Genomic DNA, 20,747 nt, shown 5'->3' on the forward strand with positions numbered 1-20,747 from the left:
GGTCCCTCTTAGGGTGTTTGCTACTTTTATGCAGTTCTTATGCAGGATACATGCATTTTATATATTTACATAGGACTGCAGATCTGGCAGCCTTATTGACACCTTGGAACGCCCCTGTTTGTACGTGTTCAGAGCGGCGTCCATTGATTGTGCTGTATGGACGGCCGTGGTACATCAGGGGCGGTATGGAGCAGGTGTGGCCCGTGTTTGCTGCAGATCCCCGTCACTGTGCGTTATAATCACTGGACTCGGGTTCCCTTGACTTCAGTCTCACATCTTCCATTGTGTCCATGTGAATGAGTCTCTTGTCCCGACACTTGCGGGTTCTGCACAGATGACACATTCTCCGCGGTTCTGGGCACAGACCGTTTCTAGGGCCGTGACCACAGCTCTGCCATATCTAGCAGGACCCCTCATCTGCGCCACAGTCCGATCCTGGAGACCCTTAGAGACACACAACGTCTTCACTAAAAGTGGGGGCAAGAAGAGGCAGAAAACCACATTAGCAGAGAGAGCGCCTCTATGTAAGGTTATATCTCACAGAGAGACGGGATTTGCTTCCAGCAGTAGCTATGGCAGCACGGAGCGCCATCCGGCTACACGCAGACGCTGCAGTGGACGAGGTCCCGCTCCTGCCGCAATCATTGCTGTGCTTTCCTGTAGTGTTCATTATGCTGCATCCATCGCTCTGTATCTTTGCGCCTGTCATACCTCTGTTCATTTATATGGCACATTCTCCTCTGTATCTCTGGGTGCATTACAAGCCTTCCTCCACTACACTTTGCGGACTGATTCCGCCTTATAAAACTTGGCACGGTACATTGTCCACTGCCACCTCCCCTGGTACCGCTGCCACCTCCCCTGGTACCGCTGCCACCTCCCCTGGTACCGCTGCCACCTCCCCTGGTATCGCTGCCACCTCCCCTGGTACCGCTGCCACCTCCCCTGGTACCGCTGCCACCTCCCCTGGTACCGCTGCCACCTCTCCTGGTACCGCTGCCACCTCCCCTGGTACCCCTGCCACCTCCCCTGGTACCGCTGCCACCTCCCCTGGTACCGCTGCCACCTCCCCTGTTACCGCTGCCACCTCCCCTGGTACCGCTGCCACCTCCCCTGGTACCGCTGCCACCTCTCCTGATACCGCTGCCACCTCCCCTGGTACTGCTGCCACCTCCCCTGGTACCGCTGCCACCTCCTCCTGTAGCTTCGTCTCTTTAGCTTTATGGGCTACCCAACAAATCCTCTTTCTTATTTAGCTTTGCGCCTCCTCCTTCCGCAGTTTTTCTACACGTTGTCTTTCTGCAGCTTTGCCTCGCGTCAACACCTCCTTTGTGCCGCTTTGACCTGCCTCCTTTGTGCCGCTTTGACCTGCCTCCTTTGTGCCGCTTTGACCTGCCTCCTTTGTGCCGCTTTGCCCCTTGCCGCTGCCGCCGCCTCCTCCTTCCACAGCTTTGCCTCTCTGCCTCCTCCTTCCACAGCTTTGCCCCTTACCGCCTCCTCCTTCCACAACTTTGCCCCTCGCCTCCTTCTTCCACAGCTTTGCCCCTTTCCGCCTCCTCCCGCAGCTTTGCCCCTCGCCTCCTCATTCTGCAGCTTTGCCCCTTGCTTCTTCCTCCTCTCGCAGCTTTGCCCCTCGCCTCCTCCTTCCGCAGTTTTGCCCCTCGCCTCCTCATTCTGCAGCTTTGCCCCTCGCCTCCTCCTCTCGCAGCTTTGCCCCTCGCCTCCTCCTTCCGCAGCTTTGCCCCTCGCCTCCTCCTCCCGCAGCTTTGTCCCTCGCCTCCTCCCGCAGCTTTGCCCCTCGCCTCCTCCTCCCGCAGCTTTGTCCCTCGCCTCCTCCCGCAGCTTTGTCCCTCTCCTCCTCCCGCAGCTTTGTCCCTCGCCTCCTCCTCTCGCAGCTTTGCCCCTCGCCTCCTCCTCTCGCAGCTTTGCCCCTCGCCTCCTCCTCTCGCAGCTTTTTCCCTCGCCTCCTCCTCTCGCAGCTTTGCCCCTCGCCTCCTCCTCCTGCAGCTTTGCCCCTCGCTGCCTCCTCCCGCAGTCTTGCCCCTCGCCTCCTCTCGCAGCTTTGCCCCTCGCCTCCTCCTCCTGCAGCTTTGCCCCTCGCCGCCTCCTCCCGCAGTCTTGCCCCTCGCCTCCTCCTCCCGCAGCTTTGCCCCTCGCCTCCTCCTCCTGCAGCTTTGCCCCTCGCCGCCTCCTCCCGCAGCTTTGCCCCTCACCTCCTCCTCTTGCAGCTTTGCCCCTCGCCTCCTCCTCCCGCAGCTTTGCCTCTCGCCTCCTCCTCCTGCAGCTTTGCCCCTCGCCGCCTCCTCCCGCAGCTTTGCCCCTCGCCGCCTCCTCCCGCAGCTTTGCCTCTCTCTGCCTCCTCCTTCCACAGCTTTGCCCCTTACCACCTCCTCCTCCCGCAGCTTTGCCCCTCGCCTCCTCCTCCCGCAGCTTTGCCCCTCGCCGCCTCCTCCCGCAGCTTTGCCCCTCGCCTCCTCCTCCCGCAGCTTTGCCCCTCGCCTCCTCCTCCCGCAGCTTTGCCCCTCGCCTCCTCCCGCAGCTTTGCCCCTCGCCGCCTCCTCCCGCAGCTTTGCCCCTCGCCTCCTCCTCCCGCAGCTTTGCCCCTCGCCTCCTCCTCCCGCAGCTTTGCCCCTCGCCTCCTCCTCCCGCAGCTTTGCCCCTCGCCTCCTCCTCCCGCAGCTTTGCCCCTCGCCGTCTCCTCCCGCAGCTTTGCCCCTCGCCTCCTCCCGCAGCTTTGCCCCTCGCCGCCTCCTCCCGCAGCTTTGCCCCTCGCCTCCTCCTCCCGCAGCTTTGCCCCTCGCCGCCTCCTCCCGCAGCTTTGCCCCTCGCCTCCTCCTCCCGCAGCTTTGCCCCTCGCCTCCTCCTCCCGCAGCTTTGCCCCTCGCCTCCTCCTCCCGCAGCTTTGCCCCTCGCCTCCTCCTCCCGCAGCTTTGCCCCTCGCCGTCACCACCTCTCTGCAGGCTTCTGCTTCTCTGTATCATGTTGGATCCTAGTAACTTTGTATAGAGGGAGCTGTGTGCAGCCCTGTCTGCCCATCCTTCCGCACGTCTTGTAGTAATGGCCGCCTTCTTTGCTTTGCAGGTCCGAGATGCAGCAATAAATTGCCTGGTTGAGATCTACAGACACGTAGGTGAACGCGTGCGCGCTGACCTCAGCAAAAAAGGCCTTCCCCAGTCTCGGTGAGTGGTTGCAGTTTCTTTATCCTATATGTACACAGGTGATGGGTGCTCAGGGCAGGCCCCATTTATCTGCTGCACCTTGTACTTCCTGTGTGTGCATTGGACGGTTGCTTATATCCTCACACTTTGCTGATAATTCCCGTCCATGAGCCGGTTAGATGGTGTGCAATATTCAGAGACGTGCTGGTCACGAGCCCATCGGTCAGAGATGTGGACGTGTAGTAATGGTTGCCGATGATTGCATTAATGCTGCCGATGAGTAGGATATTATCGGACCTCCTGGATTTATGGCTACAGATGGAATTACAGCTCAATGTTCTGGTGGTTTCTCGTTACTTAGCGGCAGATTAAGATCTTGGAAAGAGCTGGACAATTCCTGGTCCTCGGGACCAATCACAACTGGAAGTGTTATCTGCTGGATACCATTAAACCCAGTGCTTGGTATGGCTCAGCGATGGAGATAAGATGTGTCTGTAAAATCCATAGACAGGAGCAATGCAGTGAAGTAAAATCCTCTAATCACATCCCAACAAGATCCATAAAAAGCAGCTGACAGACGGCCGCACAGCGAGCCCCGCCAGGACTCTTGTTGCAGCAGCATCATGCTCCTCCACAGCCACTTTTCTCTTTGCAAGAAGCCTTCATTATTTGTTAATCATTTTATATGCCAAAGCACAGAATCCCGGACACCTAATGCTGGCCTGTCCCCCTGAACCCACTCCTAGTGCACAGTAGAGGATGGGCAGTTGGCGGTCACACCAGCGGGGGGTACAGTAGAGGAGGGGCAGTCTGCAGTCACACAAGGGGTGGGGTACAGTGGAGGATGGGCAGTCTGCGGTCACACCAGCGGGGGGTACAGTGGAGGATGGGCAGTCTGCAGTTACACCAGTGGTGGGGTACAGTAGAGGATGGGCAGTCTGCAGTCACACCAGCGGGGGGGTACAGTAGAGGATGGGCAGTTGGCGGTCACACCAGTGGTGGGGTACAGTAGAGGATGAGCAGTCTGCGGTCACACCAGGGGTGGGATGCAGTAGACGATGGGCAGTCTGCGGTCACACCAGAGGTGGGGTGCAGTAGAGGAGGGGCACTCTGCGGTCACACCAGCGGTGGGGTACAGTAGAGGATGGGCAGTCTGCGGTCACACCAGCGGGGGGTACAGTAGAGGATGGGCAGTCTGCAGTTACACCAGCGGTGGGGTGTAGTAGAGGATGGGCAGTCTGCAGTTACACAAGCGGTGGGGTACAGTAGAGGATGGGCAGTCTGCAGTCACACCAGCGGGGGGTACAGTAGAGGATGGGCAGTCATTGATCACACCAGCGGTGGGGTACAGTAGAGGATGGGCAGTCTGCAGTCACACCAGCGGTGGGGTGTAGTAGAGGAGGGGCAGTCTGCGGTCACACCAGCGGGGGGTACAGTAGAGGATGAGCAGTCTGCGGTCACACCAGCGGTGGGGTACAGTAGAGGATGGGCAGTCTGCAGTCACACCAGCGGTGGGGTACAGTAGAGGATGGGCAGTCTGCAGTCACACCAGCGGTGGGGTACAGTAGAGAATGGGCAGTCTTTGATCACACCAGGGGTGGGGTACAGTAGAGGACGGGCAGTCTGCAGTCACACCAGCGGTGGGGTGCAGTAGAGGAGGGCCAGTTACACCAGCGGTGGGGTACAGTACAGGATGGGCAGTCTGTGATTACACCAGCGGTGGGGTACAGTAGAGGATGGGCAGTCTGTGGTCACACCAGTGGTGGGGTGCAGTCGAGGATGGGCAGTCTGCGGTCACACCAGTGGTGGGGTACAGTTGAGGATGGGCAGTCTGCCGTCACACCAGTGGTGGGGTGCAGTAGAGGAGGGGCAGTCTGCGGTCACACCAGTGGTGGGGTACAGTAGAGGATGGGCAGTCTGTGGTCACACCAGTGGTGGGGTACAGTAGAGGATGGGCAGTCATTGATCACACCAGTGGTGGGGTGCAGTAGAGGAGGGGCAGTCATTGATCACATCAGCGGTGGGGTACAGTAGAGGATGGGCAGTCTGCAGTCACACCAGGGGTGGGGTACAGTAGAGGATGGGCAGTCTGTGATTACACCAGCGGTGGGGTGCAGTAGAGGATGGGCAGTCTGCGGTCACACCAGTGGTGGGGTACAGTAGAGGATGGGCAGTCATTGATCACATCAGCGGTGGGGTACAGTAGAGGATGGGCAGTCTGCAGTCACACCAGGGGTGGGGTACAGTAGAGGATGGGCAGTCTGTGATTACACCAGCGGTGGGGTGCAGTAGAGGATGGGCAGTCTGTGGTCACACCAGTGGTGGGGTACAGTAGAGGATGGGCAGTCTGTGGTCACACCAGGGGTGGGGTACAGTCGAGGATGGGCAGTCTGCGGTCACACCAGGGGTGGGGTACAGTCGAGGATGGGCAGTCTGCGGTCACACCAGGGGTGGGGTACAGTCGAGGATGGGCAGTCTGTGGTCACACCAGGGGTGGGGTACAGTCGAGGATGGGCAGTCTGCGGTCACACCAGGGGTGGGGTACAGTAGAGGAGGGGCAGTCTGTGATCACACCAGGGGTGGGGTACAGTCGAGGATGGGCAGTCTGCGGTCACACCAGGGGTGGGGTACAGTCGAGGATGGGCAGTCTGCGGTCACACCAGGGGTGGGGTACAGTCGAGGATGGGCAGTCTGTGATCACACCAGTGGTGGGGTGCAGTAGAGGAGGGGCGGTCTGTGATCACACCAGTGGTGGGGTGCAGTAGAGGAGGGGCGGTCTGTGATCACACCAGCGGTGGGGTACAGTAGAGGATGAGCAGTCTGTGGTTACACCAGGGGTGGGGTGCAGTAGAGGATGGGCAGTCTGTGATCACACCAGCGGTGGGGTACAGTAGAGGATGAGCAGTCTGTGATCACACCAGTGGTGGGGTGCAGTAGAGGAGGGGCGGTCTGTGATCACACCAGCGGTGGGGTACAGTAGAGGATGAGCAGTCTGTGGTTACACCAGGGGTGGGGTGCAGTAGAGGATGGGCAGTCTGCAGTCACACCAGCGGTGGGGTGCAGTAGAGGAGCGGTCTGCGGTCACACCAGTGGTGGGGTACAGTAGAGGATGGGCAGTCTGTGATTACACCAGTGGTGGGGTACAGTAGAGGATGGGCAGTCTGTGGTCACACCTGCGGTGGGGTACAGTAGAGGATGGGCAGTCTGTGGTCACACCTGCGGTGGGGTACAGTAGAGGATGGGCAGTCTGTGATTACACCAGTGGTGGGGTACAGTAGAGGATGGGCAGTCTGTGGTCACACCTGCGGTGGGGTACAGTAGAGGATGGGCAGTCTGTGGTCACACCTGCGGTGGGGTACAGTAGAGGATGGGCAGTCTGTGGTCACACCCGCGGTGGGGTACAGTAGAGGATGGGCAGTCTGTGGTCACACCAGTGGTGGGGTACAGTAGAGGATGGGCAGTCTGTGATTACACCAGTGGTGGGGTACAGTAGAGGATGGGCAGTCTGTGGTCACACCAGCGGTGGGGTACAGTAGAGGATGGGCAGTCTGTGGTCACACCAGGGGTGGGGTACAGTCGAGGATGGGCAGTCTGTGGTCACACCAGGGGTGGGGTACAGTAGAGGAGGGGCAGTCTGTGATCACACCAGGGGTGGGGTACAGTCGAGGATGGGCAGTCTGCGGTCACACCAGGGGTGGGGTACAGTCGAGGATGGGCAGTCTGCGGTCACACCAGGGGTGGGGTACAGTCGAGGATGGGCAGTCTGCGGTCACACCAGGGGTGGGGTACAGTCGAGGATGGGCAGTCTGTGATCACACCAGTGGTGGGGTGCAGTAGAGGAGGGGCGGTCTGTGATCACACCAGTGGTGGGGTGCAGTAGAGGAGGGGCGGTCTGTGATCACACCAGCGGTGGGGTACAGTAGAGGATGAGCAGTCTGTGGTTACACCAGGGGTGGGGTGCAGTAGAGGATGGGCAGTCTGTGATCACACCAGCGGTGGGGTACAGTAGAGGATGAGCAGTCTGTGATCACACCAGTGGTGGGGTGCAGTAGAGGAGGGGCGGTCTGTGATCACACCAGCGGTGGGGTACAGTAGAGGATGAGCAGTCTGTGGTTACACCAGGGGTGGGGTGCAGTAGAGGATGGGCAGTCTGCAGTCACACCAGCGGTGGGGTGCAGTAGAGGAGCGGTCTGCGGTCACACCAGTGGTGGGGTACAGTAGAGGATGGGCAGTCTGTGATTACACCAGTGGTGGGGTACAGTAGAGGATGGGCAGTCTGTGGTCACACCTGCGGTGGGGTACAGTAGAGGATGGGCAGTCTGTGGTCACACCTGCGGTGGGGTACAGTAGAGGATGGGCAGTCTGTGATTACACCAGTGGTGGGGTACAGTAGAGGATGGGCAGTCTGTGGTCACACCTGCGGTGGGGTACAGTAGAGGATGGGCAGTCTGTGGTCACACCTGCGGTGGGGTACAGTAGAGGATGGGCAGTCTGTGGTCACACCCGCGGTGGGGTACAGTAGAGGATGGGCAGTCTGTGGTCACACCAGTGGTGGGGTACAGTAGAGGATGGGCAGTCTGTGATTACACCAGTGGTGGGGTACAGTAGAGGATGGGCAGTCTGTGGTCACACCAGCGGTGGGGTACAGTAGAGGATGGGCAGTCTGTGGTCACACCAGGGGTGGGGTACAGTCGAGGATGGGCAGTCTGTGGTCACACCAGCGGTGGGGTACAGTAGAGGATGGGCAGTCTGTGATTACACCAGTGGTGGGGTACAGTAGAGGATGGGCAGTCTGTGGTCACACCTGCGGTGGGGTACAGTAGAGGATGGGCAGTCTGTGATTACACCAGTGGTGGGGTACAGTAGAGGATGGGCAGTCTGTGATCACACCCGCGGTGGGGTACAGTAGAGGATGGGCAGTCTGTGGTCACACCAGCGGTGGGGTACAGTAGAGGATGGGCAGTCTGCGGTCACACCAGCGGTGGGGTACAGTAGAGGATGGGCAGTCTGCGGTCACACCAGCGGTGGGGTGCAGTAGAGGAGGGGCGGTTACACCAGAGATGGGGTGCAGTAGAGGAGAGCGGTCTGCAGTCTCTAGAAGTGGGGTACAATAGAGGATGGGTGGTTTTTCAGACCGCGAGGACGTGAGGTCACATAATAATGGAATCGCAGGAATCGGTCTCTGTAGCCACCTAATTTTATAGGGGTGCGGGGGTCACCTCGCTCGTCACCAGCGCCTCTTGATCTCAGGGCTTTGTCTACCCCACATTTGCACATAATGAACTAAAACCGATCTAGTCTACTAGAGGGAAGATGAAGCCGCTGGCGAAGTGATGAACCATATTCCCATCCTTGGCTTCACGCAGTTATTGCAGAAGCTTTTTTTTTTTTACTTCTGCCGGGAGATCTCCTGCTCTTTTATTTTACACTGCAGATTTTTTTTGTTCCATTGTGCAGCCAAAATCTGCAGGTCGTGGAGAGAACATTTACACGGATAGGCCGTAGGGGCGAAATCCAGCACGTGAATGGGACCCTCAGTCCTGGACTCTGTAGCGAGATGCGACTTCCAGTCTGACAAAAGACTCAGAACAAAAGCAAAATGTAAAAAGTTACCCTCATTCACACTCGTGGTGCTCGATTCACCATATTTGTTGGGAGCAATAAGCGCAGCGTGCCACACTATTGCCGTTAGAATGGCGGCCCCCAAAACTAGGATTCGGAATACCCCTTAAATATAATGGAGTCGGTTTAGTTTTGGGGGCCGTCATTCTAACGGCAATAGTGTGGCACGCTGCGCTTATTGCTCCCAACAAATATGGTGAATCGAGCACCACGAGTGTGAACACAGGATACGTTTTCTGCGGTCACTCGGGGACTTGTAAATCGTGCTGGTGTGTAGTGCACTCACTGTCCTGATTCCTGTGTATCCCCAACGCTTCGGGCGGTCACATGACCTAGAATATGCAAATCACGCCTGGGTCATGTGATGACATCTAGCACTGCGAATACAGAGAAATCGTGACAGTGGGCGCACTACACACGCCCCGATTGGCTCCACCTCACCTAACAAAACAGGCAACCCCCACATGTATTCAGGCTGTCTAGCAGCCACAAATCATGCAGCTACAGAGACAGAAACTAAATCTCCGAGCACTAGCAAATACTCGGAGACCACCAGAACGCGAGTGACGACTACACCCGCTCATCACGTACTCGTGTCATTATACGTCTGGGACCAGATAGCAGGTCGGCAGCCAAAAATGACTGTGTGCCGCTGCCACATGACGGCATCGTGCTGGTTATGGGGTCACATTGTGAACTGAGGGGCGCGCTTGTCGTTAACTGGTTCTGACATTCTGCCTCGCTCGCCGTGGCGCCCGGGGCTGGTAATGTGGCCCCATTCACCTGCGCTACGCTGGCATGTAGCAGTGGCACACAGCGATTTTTGGTGGTGCGACCTGTTGTTTCCCAAGTCCCCATCTTGCTCCAGCCTCATAGTTACAAATATTGGACGTTCTGTTCTTGTGTATCGTGTGAAAACTCTCATCATTGCCTGTTTTATTAACATGCTTAATGCTGTAGCTTCCTCCGCTCTGTTGTGCCTATGACAACACTTCCTGCGTTATGTTCTGCTGCCTCACAATGTAAATGGCTCGTCCCACTACCTGGACAGCCTCTTTTGAAATCAAGTAGTCCACCTTCTAAAATAATAGTAACCGATCGTAGCCCCCTATTCTGGTGCTGTTCCAGTGATGTCGGTCCTGGCCTCCTCTGACATGATGTCTTGTGAGCGCTGCAGCCTAATAACATCCACTGATTGGCTGCAGCGCTCACCTGACACAGGAGGCCCGGCATTGTTGGAGCAGTGGTACAACGAGAGGTGAGTACATGCTTTTCTTCTCTTACAAGAGGATTACTTTTTTTTTTAAAAGCGCTGTCTGTCCCATGGTGGGTGATCTCTTTAACTTGGGGACATTGTTGTTTTTATTTCTTTTTTTTTTTCTTTTTTGTATTTCTATGCGAGCTGATGAGAGCAGAGGCCGCCGTGTGCACCCGTCCGTGCTCGTATGACCGCTCCATGAGAGCAGAGGCCGCCGTGTGCGCCCGTCCGTGCTCGTATGACCGCTCCATGAGAGCAGAGGCCGCCGTGTGCGCCCGTCCGTGCTCGTATGACCGCTCCATGAGAGCAGAGGCCGCCGTGTGCGCCCGTCCGTGCTCGTATGACCGCTCCATGAGAGCAGAGGCCGCCGTGTGCGCCTGTCAGTGCTCGTATGACCGCTCCATGAGAGCAGAGGCCGCCGTGTGCGCCCGTCCGTGCTCGTATGACCGCTCCATGAGAGCAGAGGCCGCCGTGTGCGCCCGTCCGTGCTCGTATGACCGCTCCATGAGAGCAGAGGCCGCCGTGTGCGCCCGTCCGTGCTCGTATGACCGCTCCATGAGAGCAGAGGCCGCCGTGTGCGCCTGTCAGTGCTCGTATGACCGCTCCATGAGAGCAGAGGCTGCCGTGTCCGCCTGTCAGTGCTCGTATGACCGCTCCATGAGAGCAGAGGCCGCCGTGTGCACCCGTCCGCGCTCGTATGACCGCTCCATGAGAGCAGAGACCGCCGTGTGCACCTGTCCGTGCTCGTATGACCGCTCCATGAGAGCAGAGGCCGCCGTGTGCGCCCGTCCGTGCTCGTATGACCGCTCCATGAGAGCAGAGGCCGCCGTGTGCGCCCGTCCGTGCTCGTATGACCGCTCCATGAGAGCAGAGGCTGCCGTGTCCGCCTGTCAGTGCTCGTATGACCGCTCCATGAGAGCAGAGGCCGCCGTGTGCGCCTGTCAGTGCTCGTATGACCGCTCCATGAGAGCAGAGGCCGCCGTGTGCGCCTGACAGTGCTCGTATGACCGCTCCATGAGAGCAGAGGCCGCCGTGTGCTCCTGTCAGTGCTCGTATGACCGCTCCATGAGAGCAGAGGCCGCCGTGTGCGCCTGTCAGTGCTCGTATGACCGCTCCATGAGAGCAGAGGCTGCCGTGTCCGCCTGTCAGTGCTCGTATGACCGCTCCATGAGAGCAGAGGCCGCCGTGTGCGCCTGTCAGTGCTCGTATGACCGCTCCATGAGAGCAGAGGCCGCCGTGTGCGCCTGTCAGTGCTCGTATGACCGCTCCATGAGAGCAGAGGCCGCCGTGTGCTCCTGTCAGTGCTCGTATGACCGCTCCATGAGAGCAGAGGCCGCCGTGTGCGCCTGTCAGTGCTCGTATGACCGCTCCATGAGAGCAGAGGCCGCCGTGTGCTCCTGTCAGTGCTCGTATGACCGCTCCATGAGAGCAGAGGCCGCCGTGTGCGCCCGTCCGTGCTCGTATGACCGCTCCATGAGAGCAGAGGCCGCCGTGTGCGCCTGTCAGTGCTCGTATGACCGCTCCATGAGAGCAGAGGCCGCCGTGTGCTCCTGTCAGTGCTCGTATGACCGCTCCATGAGAGCAGAGGCCGCCGTGTGCGCCCGTCCGTGCTCGTATGACCGCTCCATGAGAGCAGAGGCCGCCGTGTGCACCCGTCCGTGCTCGTATGACCGCTCCATGAGAGCAGAGGCCGCCGTGTGCGCCCGTCCGTGCTCGTATGACCGCTCCATGAGAGCAGAGGCCGCCGTGTGCGCCCGTCAGTGCTCGTATGACCGCTCCATGAGAGCAGAGGCCGCCGTGTGCGCCTGACAGTGCTCGTATGACCGCTCCATGAGAGCAGAGGCCGCCGTGTGCGCCCGTCCGTGCTCGTATGACCGCTCCATGAGAGCAGAGGCCGCCGTGTGCGCCTGTCAGTGCTCATATGACAGCAGAGGCCGCCGTGTGCGCCTGTCAGTGCTCGTATGACCGCTCCATGAGAGCAGAGGCCGCCGTGTGCGCCTGTCAGTGCTCGTATGACCGCTCCATGAGAGCAGAGGCCGCCGTGTGCGCCTGTCAGTGCTCGTATGACCGCTCCATGAGAGCAGAGGCCGCCGTGTGCGCCTGTCAGTGCTCGTATGACCGCTCCATGAGAGCAGAGGCCGCCGTGTGCTCCTGTCAGTGCTCGTATGACCGCTCCATGAGAGCAGAGGCCGCTGTGTGCACCCGTCCGTGCTCGTATGACCGCTCCATGAGAGCAGAGGCCGCCGTGTGCGCCTGACAGTGCTCGTATGACCGCTCCATGAGAGCAGAGGCCGCCGTGTGCGCCCGTCCGTGCTCGTATGACCGCTCCATGAGAGCAGAGGCCGCCGTGTGCGCCTGTCAGTGCTCGTATGACCGCTCCATGAGAGCAGAGGCCGCCGTGTGCGCCTGACAGTGCTCGTATGACCGCTCCATGAGAGCAGAGGCCGCCGTGTGCGCCCGTCCGTGCTCGTATGACCGCTCCATGAGAGCAGAGGCCGCCGTGTGCGCCTGTCAGTGCTCGTATGACCGCTCCATGAGAGCAGAGGCCGCCGTGTGCTCCTGTCAGTGCTCGTATGACCGCTCCATGAGAGCAGAGGCCGCTGTGTGCACCCGTCCGTGCTCGTATGACCGCTCCATGAGAGCAGAGGCCGCCGTGTGCGCCTGACAGTGCTCGTATGACCGCTCCATGAGAGCAGAGGCCGCCGTGTGCGCCCGTCCGTGCTCGTATGACCGCTCCATGAGAGCAGAGGCCGCCGTGTGCGCCTGTCAGTGCTCATATGACAGCAGAGGCCGCCGTGTGCGCCTGTCAGTGCTCGTATGACCGCTCCATGAGAGCAGAGGCCGCCGTGTGCGCCTGTCAGTGCTCGTATGACCGCTCCATGAGAGCAGAGGCCGCCGTGTGCGCCTGTCAGTGCTCGTATGACCGCTCCATGAGAGCAGAGGCCGCCGTGTGCGCCTGTCAGTGCTCGTATGACCGCTCCATGAGAGCAGAGGCCGCTGTGTGCACCCGTCCGTGCTCGTATGACCGCTCCATGAGAGCAGAGGCCGCCGTGTGCGCCCGTCCGTGCTCGTATGACCGCTCCATGAGAGCAGAGGCCGCCGTGTGCGCCCGTCCGTGCTCGTATGACCGCTCCATGAGAGCAGAGGCCGCCGTGTGCGCCCGTCCGTGCTCGTATGACCGCTCCATGAGAGCAGAGGCCACCGTGTGCACCCGTCCGTGCTCGTATGACCGCTCCATGAGAGCAGAGGCCGCCGTGTGCGCCCGTCCGTGCTCGTATGACCGCTCCATGAGAGCAGAGGCCGCCGTGTGCGCCCGTCCGTGCTCGTATGACCGCTCCATGAGAGCAGAGGCCGCCGTGTGCGCCTGTCAGTGCTCCTATGACCCCTCTGAAGTGGCAGGACGCAGCAGTAGGTGTTGTCATAGGGCTGTAGATCGGCAGGACTCTCGGCATGTAGTTCTCCTCGTGTATATACTATAGATCCTGCAGGTCTGTCGTGCCTCGGTCTTGCTCATCCTGCAGCGTACAGATCCGCGTGTACTGCAGAGCGGCCTTTAGATTCTCTGCGCTGTGGAATATGCTGGCGCTATGTAAAGGGTTACAAAGATGATGGTCCCTGTCGGTGTGACTTCCCCTTTAGTTCTGGTTGTCGGACTCGCTGTGTGACGCTGATCTCTGCTCCAGCATCAGATCTTTGTCTATAACCTTCTGACATTTTGCCCTGAATGGTGAGCGATCGTCTGCAGCGGTGGCGGCAGCGGTGTCGTGGGGATCCTCCAGGACCGTGCGCTCCGCTGCTCCCGGAATCCAGGCCAGGTCTTGTGTGCGCTCGCAGAGCTCGGCTGTATCGATGCTAGAGGGAGCTGTGCGCTGCGTTCATGTCGTCCTCGTCCCCCGCTCCCCGTCTGATGCTTCTCCTTATATTTACAGGCTGAATGTGATTTTCACCAAATTCGACGAAGTCCAGAAATCGGGGAACATGATCCAGTCGTCGCTGGGTGAGTAATAGAGCGGATCCCTGATCTGTCTGCAGAGTTGTGATCTGACATGGTTCCCGGCCCGTGAGATCTAATCTCTCCATGTTGCTAGGTTACCCCAAGGACTCTCTCCCCCCAGTGCATTAATTAGCAGACCCCGACGGAGGAGGGGCGCCGTTATTTCTGTGCATTTTGTGAACCTCTGGTTATGTGTGTGAGATTCTGCATTTGTCGGCGACTCCGTGTGATGATGGGGGTCTGCGCTCCGGCCTTGCACTGATGGGCTGCGGTGTGGGCACGGAGCGTCGCACAGGCATCAATGGCCGTATCCTGTGCCAGGGGCGAGGATGGTGGCGGCTGGCACTGCATTGCTCCACTCAGGGTCTGCACAAAACCAGGTCACTGGATCGCCAGTGGGGCTTCGAGCATCGGCCCCCGCAAGTTCACGGCCTGACGGTCATCCATAGGGGCTGATGAGCCGCCATGATGAGCTTTGTGGTGCAGCATTGATGGATTGTGATCTCCAGGGTTTCTTCATTGTATCTTCCAGTTCTTTCTTTTTAACTCCTGATTGCCCAGAAAGCTGCAGTTGGATACTGGGCCGGTGTCCTGAGCCTGGACGTGTCCGGTGGAGCCGGCGTTCATTACGTGGCTCCGTCTTGTGGTCGGCTCGCAGGTGTATTATATTCTCTTCATGGATATTATTAGTGGGTTTTTCTTTGTTTCTGTGTAACAATTGCTGATCCCCATGTCCAGGTCTCGTGATGAGCCACTCGGGTGTCGGGTGATTTCCGTGGTGCCCGGGCTTTTTTGTTTCGCGCTCACCATATGGCGCAGTCAGTGACCAGGAATATAAGCCTCTTGGGCAATGAAAGGGATTATCTCGTGAAACTAATTCCTGCTTTTACTGCAAGTATTTCCTTCCCTGAATGTCGCTGCTCACACGAACCGGGGCAGGGGACGGCTGATCTGTCAGTGTGGGGTGCAGGCGGACCTGCGGGAGGAGCCGAGCCGCCTCCAAGTTCTTCTGCTGTTTGCTGCTCCCCCTGCAGCGCACACGGGTGCTGGACATGATGACCCCTGGAGAAGGTCCGAGCCCTGCATTTGTGCCGTGTCCGTGCTGACAGTTGTGCCCTCGTGATCCAGGATCATTTACTTTCTCTTCTAAAGATTTAATGTTTGATGGAACAAAAACAGTGAGCGGGGAAATGGTCCAGAAACCCGACGGTTAACACGGACTGCCACAGCCCCCGGCATCTCGTCTATGCGGCTGGAGACCCCAATGTGCAGATGAGTGAATAGGATTTTACGTTTCTTCATGGAGATGATTAGATGTGACCGGCATGGAAAGAGGCTGATAATGGAGGCAGGGCTGTGTGCGGCCCCGGCGCCCCGTCATGTCCGTGTCTGTCCAGGAAGAGACCGCTTAGTCCTGCAACTGGATGAGGCGCTGATAATATCCCATTACACAGCGAATTCTTGGCTGTAAATGGTTTTCCCCTTGTCTTATAAGAGAACTTATTTTTCTAAACATTTGTTAAAATACTCTGTACTCCTTTTTGTAAATTTTTATTTGTTTCTTTAAGAGAATGTCACAATCATTTTTTAAAATGAACAAAAATATATACAAGGGACAAATGCCATCACACCATGACCAGGCCACACATTACCACCACATAAATACCACATAAATACGAAATAATTCCACATGCAAGGGATAAATACCGTCACGCCATGATCAGACCACATATTACTGCCACATAGTGACCGAATAATACCGCATACAGGGCACAAATATCACCACACTGTGACCAGACCACATATTACCACCACATAATGACCGAATACTACAATACTGATCATTAATAAAAAAATAAAATAAAAAAATTACCATAACTGCCATTATTCACAGGAGTTCTGTACATAGTACATTGTATAGTGCAAGTGTATAGGTAATACACTGATCACCAGTGACATTATACACAGGAGCTCTGTATGTAGTGTATAGTGTACAGGTAATACGGTGATCACCAGTGACCTTACACACAGGAGCTCTGTATATAGTGTATAATGTACTGATAATGGTAATCACCAGTGACAATACACACAGGAGCTTAGTGTATAGTGTAGAAATAATACAGTGATCACCGGTGACATTACACACAGGAGCTCTCTATGTAGTACACAGTGTACAGTTAATAGTGATCACCGGTGACATAACTGGGAGTTCTGTATATAGTGTCAGTGTACAGGTAAAACAGGGATCACAAGTGACGTACACAGGAGCTCTGTGTATAGTGTACAGATAATACAGTGATCACCAGTGATAATATACACAGGAGCTTAGTATATAGTATACAGTGTATATAGTGTCAGTGTACAGGTAATACAGGGATCACCAGTGACCTTTCACACGGGAGCTCTGTATGTAGTACACAGTGTACAGTTAATACAGTGATCACCGATGGCATACCTGGGAGCTCTGTGTATTATGTCAGTGTACAGGTAAAACAGGGATCACCAGTGACATTATACATAGGAGCTCTGTATATAGTGTATTGTGGACAGGTAAAACAGGGATCACTGGTGACATTATACACAGGAGCGCTTTGTATATAGTGTACAAGTAATACAGTGATCATCAGTGACATTATACACAGTACATAGTACACAGTGTTCAGGTTATACAGTGATCACGTATCATGTATTGTCAGTGTACAGGTAACACAGTGACTCACCCGTGACATCGCTAGTTGAAGTCCTTCATCTTCATCCAGCAGAGACCGCTATCACTACTTCCAGCCAGGAATCATATCTGCAGAAAATAACACACTTATCTAGAGCTCCACATCTAGAGCACATTCCCGAATTTTTTCCACAACTTCTAATGTATGCCAGATGAAGGAAAAAAAGGGGACCATGCTGACAATAAAGGGGAAAAGAAAAAGTGAACAGGAGCAAGCGATGAGTTTCGAGCACGGTTGTTCTTTATCAAGAAGCTTTTGGGGTTTTTTTTTCCCACTCTCTCTTTCCGTCTTTGACAGCCACAGGGGTCTCTGCTGACCCCGGGTTGTCATGCCAACCCATCGGTGACCCGCAATAATAATAATAATAATAATAATCTTTATTTATATAGCGCCAACATATTCCACAGCGCTTTACAGTTTAACAGTTTCAAACACAAAAGTCATAAGTAACAACGTTAACAATACAATAATTAAAGCAAAATAAGACGACCCTGCTCGTGAGAGCTTACAATCTACAATATATCGCAATCATGTGACACAGGCACCGATGGGAGGAGGTAATGACGCGCTTCCTGTGCACGCAGGCTAAATGCCGCTGTCAGTTTGACAACTGCATTTAACATGTTAACAGCCACGGGTAGATCTCGATTCCACCCGCTGCTGTTGGTTGCACATGTCAGCTGATCAGGGGGAGGCGTCCAATGACGGACACTGCCTGTCCTTGGATGTGAAGGGCTTAAAGGGAACCTGTCTCCCCGGGACATATATAACCGGGATGTATATAACCTATTATGGGCATACAGGTAATAGAAATATTACACTGGTCCTAACTGTCTGCCTCATATTAATGGTCTTGTTGCTGAGAAATGTTATATTCTGCCTTTGTTAATGATTTCTTCCAGGCTCCGGGGCGTGCGGTGTCTAGAAGGAATCCCGCGCCCTGCACTCCCTCAGGATTACACACATCATCCTCCCTTCTATGGACGCTACGTTCAGAGATCTTCTGCGCAGGAAACTTACGCTCCAGTGACCTCCGGCGTGCGCGCCGATAAGGTTCTCTCCCCACTTCTCCCTGCATAGTCATCGCTGTGTGCATATGGTTCCTAGCGATAATTGTACATGGAGGAAGTCGGGAGAGCATATTATCAGGGCGCACACCAGAGGTCACAGTGACTCGACCTGCGCAGAAGATCCCGGAGTGCAGCGCCCCCAGAAGGGAGGAAGACGTATTACTGAGGGAGTGCAGGGCACAGGCGCAGGATTTTGTAGCCCATTACTGACATGCATGGGAGGGGGTAGTGTTCTTGATAACCAGCCTTGCTGAAGCTAACAGCTGAGGGTTGCGGCACCCAGCTGCGAGTTTTGCCTGGCTGGTTATCAAAAACACAGGGGAACCCACACCTGTTTTTTTTTTTTAAGTTATTTACAGCGCGGGCACTGACTGCTGCTTCCATCAGCCGCTCCTTCTCTCACTGTTATTAGCGGCAGCAGGCGCTGGATGATGGGAGCAGTAGTCTCATCAGCTGACACCAGTGACCCGAGGTAAACGTTATACCTCTGATCGCAGCTCACGCTGTCATCTGACAGTTTGGGAACCGCGGACCGGCGGGGAGGATTTCACTGCCGATCAGAAGCGGTGTTTGGGCAGCCGAACCCGAACAGTAAGGGTATGTGCACACGTCAAGATTTCTTGCAGAAAATTCCTGAAGAAAACCGGACATTGTCTGCAAGAAATCCACATGCGTTTTTTGTGCGTTTTTTTTTCCAGAGCTTTCCAATGCATTAAATAGCGGGAAAAACGTGAAAAATCCGCAAAATTAATGAACATGATTCGTTTTTTACCGCGATAAGTTTTTTTTTTTTTGCGGAAAGAATCGCATCATGTCCACAAAAATTGCAGAATGCATTATAATTGATGGAATGCATATGTATGTGTTTTTTATGTCTTTTTATCGCTTTTTTATAGCGAAAAACGTGAAAAAAAACGCAACGTGTGCACACAGCCTAACACAGACTTCCTGGTGCCCAAATAGTAGGTGTTTGATACGGACGCCGAACTTTACTGTTTGAGTTCGCCCATCTCTAGTTATAACTTATTACCGCTGGGACTCGCACTGATATGTAGAACTTTTTTCCTCCTATTACAATGGGGCCGCAGTGCACACGCCCGACCGCCGCTCCGTTCCACCCTATGGGGCTGCCCAGAGTTGCGCTCCGCTGTTTCCCGCTGCCCCATAGTGAATGAATGTTGCAGCAGTTGGGCGTATGCACTGTGGCCCCATTGTAATGCACATAAGGGCCCCTCTGCCGGTCAGTGTGGGTTCTTTAACCGTTTAGGACCACGCATGTTTTGTTTTCGTTTAGGACCACGCATGTTTTGTTTTCCACGGCTTTTTTTGGATAAGTCTTCAGTAGCAAATGACCAAACAAACTCTTTAACCCCTTCCCAACCTTTGACGCATACGCTGCGTCATGAAAGTCGGTGCCATTCCGACCCATGACACAGCATATGCGTCATGGAAAGATCGCGTCCCTGCAGATCGGGTGAAAGGGTTAACTCCCATTTCACCCGATCTGCAGGGACAGGGGGAGTGGTAGTTTAGCCCAGGGGGGGTGGCTTCACCCCCTCGTGGCTACGATCGCTCTGATTGGCTGTTGAAAGTGAAACTGCCAATCAGAGCGATTTGTAATATTTCACCTAAAAAAATGGTGAAATATTACAATCCAGCCATGGCCGATGCTGCAATATCATCGGCCATGGCTGGACACACTAATGTGCACCCACCCCACCGATCTCCGCTCCCCTCCGTCCTGTGCTCCGCTCCCCCGTCCTCCTGCCCGCTCCCTCCGTGCTCCAATCACACCCCCCGTGCTCCAATCAAACCCCCCCGCACTCCGATCCCCCCCCGCACAGCGATCCCCCCCGTGCTCCGATCCACCCGCCCGCACAACGATCCCCCACTCCGTGCTCCAATCCACCCCCCCCCCCGTGTTCCGATCCACTCCCCCGTGCTCCGACGCCCACCAACCCCCCCCCCGTGCCCTGATCTCCCCCCCCTTATACTTACCCGGCCTCCCGGGGTCCGTCCGTCTTCTTTCCTGGGCGCCGCCATCTTCCAAAATGGCGGGCGCATGTGCAGTGCGCCCGCCGAATCTGCCGGCCGGCAGATTCGTTCCAGAGTGAATTTTGATCACTGAGATAGGTTATATCTCAGTAATCAAAATAAAAAAAAGTAAATGACCCCCCCCCCCCCCCCCTTTGTCACCCCCATAGGTAGGGACAATAAAAAAAATATATATTTTTTTTTTCCCACTAAGGTTGGGGTAAGAACTAGGGGTAGGGTTAGGGTTAGGGTTAGGGTTAGGGTTAGGGTTTCGGTATGTGCACACGTATTCTGGTCCTCTGCGGATTTTTCCGCTGCGGATTTGATAAATCCGCAGTGCTAAACCGCTGCGGATTTATGGCGGATTTACCGCATTTTTTCTGCGCATTTCAATGCGGTTTTACAACAGCGATTTTCTATTTGAGCAGTTGTAAAACCGCTGCGGAATCCGCAGAAAGAAGTGACATGCTGTGGAATGTAAACCGCTGCGTTTCCGTGCAGTTTTTCCGCAGCATGTGTACAGCGATTTTTGTTTCCCATAGGTTTGCATTGAACTGTAAACTCATGGGAAACTGCTGCGGATCCGCAGCGTTTTCCGCAGCGTGTGCACATACCTTTAGAATTAGGCTATGTGCACACGGTGCGGATTGGCCGCTGCGGATCCGCAGCAGTGTTCCATCAGGTTTACAGTACCATGTAAACATATGGAAAACCAAATCCGCTGTGCCCATGGTGCGGAAAATACCGCGCGGGAACGCTGCGTTGTATTTTCCGCAGCATGTCAATTCTTTGTGCGGATTCCGCAGCGTTTTACACCTGTTCCTCAATAGGAATCCGCAGGTGAAATCCGGACAAAAAACACTGGAAATCCGCGGTAAATCC

General features: G+C 55.9%; 1 protein-coding gene across 5 annotated transcripts in view; it reads left to right on the top strand.

Moving 5' to 3' along the window:
• The window catches only part of CLASP1 (cytoplasmic linker associated protein 1), a 197,302-nt gene that overhangs the window by 41,418 nt on the left and 135,137 nt on the right, over positions 1–20,747 (top strand). For all 5 annotated transcript variants that reach the window (XM_069732633.1, XM_069732634.1, XM_069732635.1 and 2 more), the window contains exons 7-8: positions 3,082–3,179; positions 13,968–14,035. In XM_069732633.1, the coding sequence (XP_069588734.1) occupies positions 3,082–3,179; positions 13,968–14,035 (166 nt within the window). The remainder of the gene's footprint in view (positions 1–3,081; positions 3,180–13,967; positions 14,036–20,747) is intronic.

Source organism: Ranitomeya imitator, chromosome 7 (genome assembly GCF_032444005.1).
Source record: "Ranitomeya imitator isolate aRanImi1 chromosome 7, aRanImi1.pri, whole genome shotgun sequence".
Lineage (NCBI taxonomy): Eukaryota > Metazoa > Chordata > Amphibia > Anura > Dendrobatidae > Ranitomeya > Ranitomeya imitator.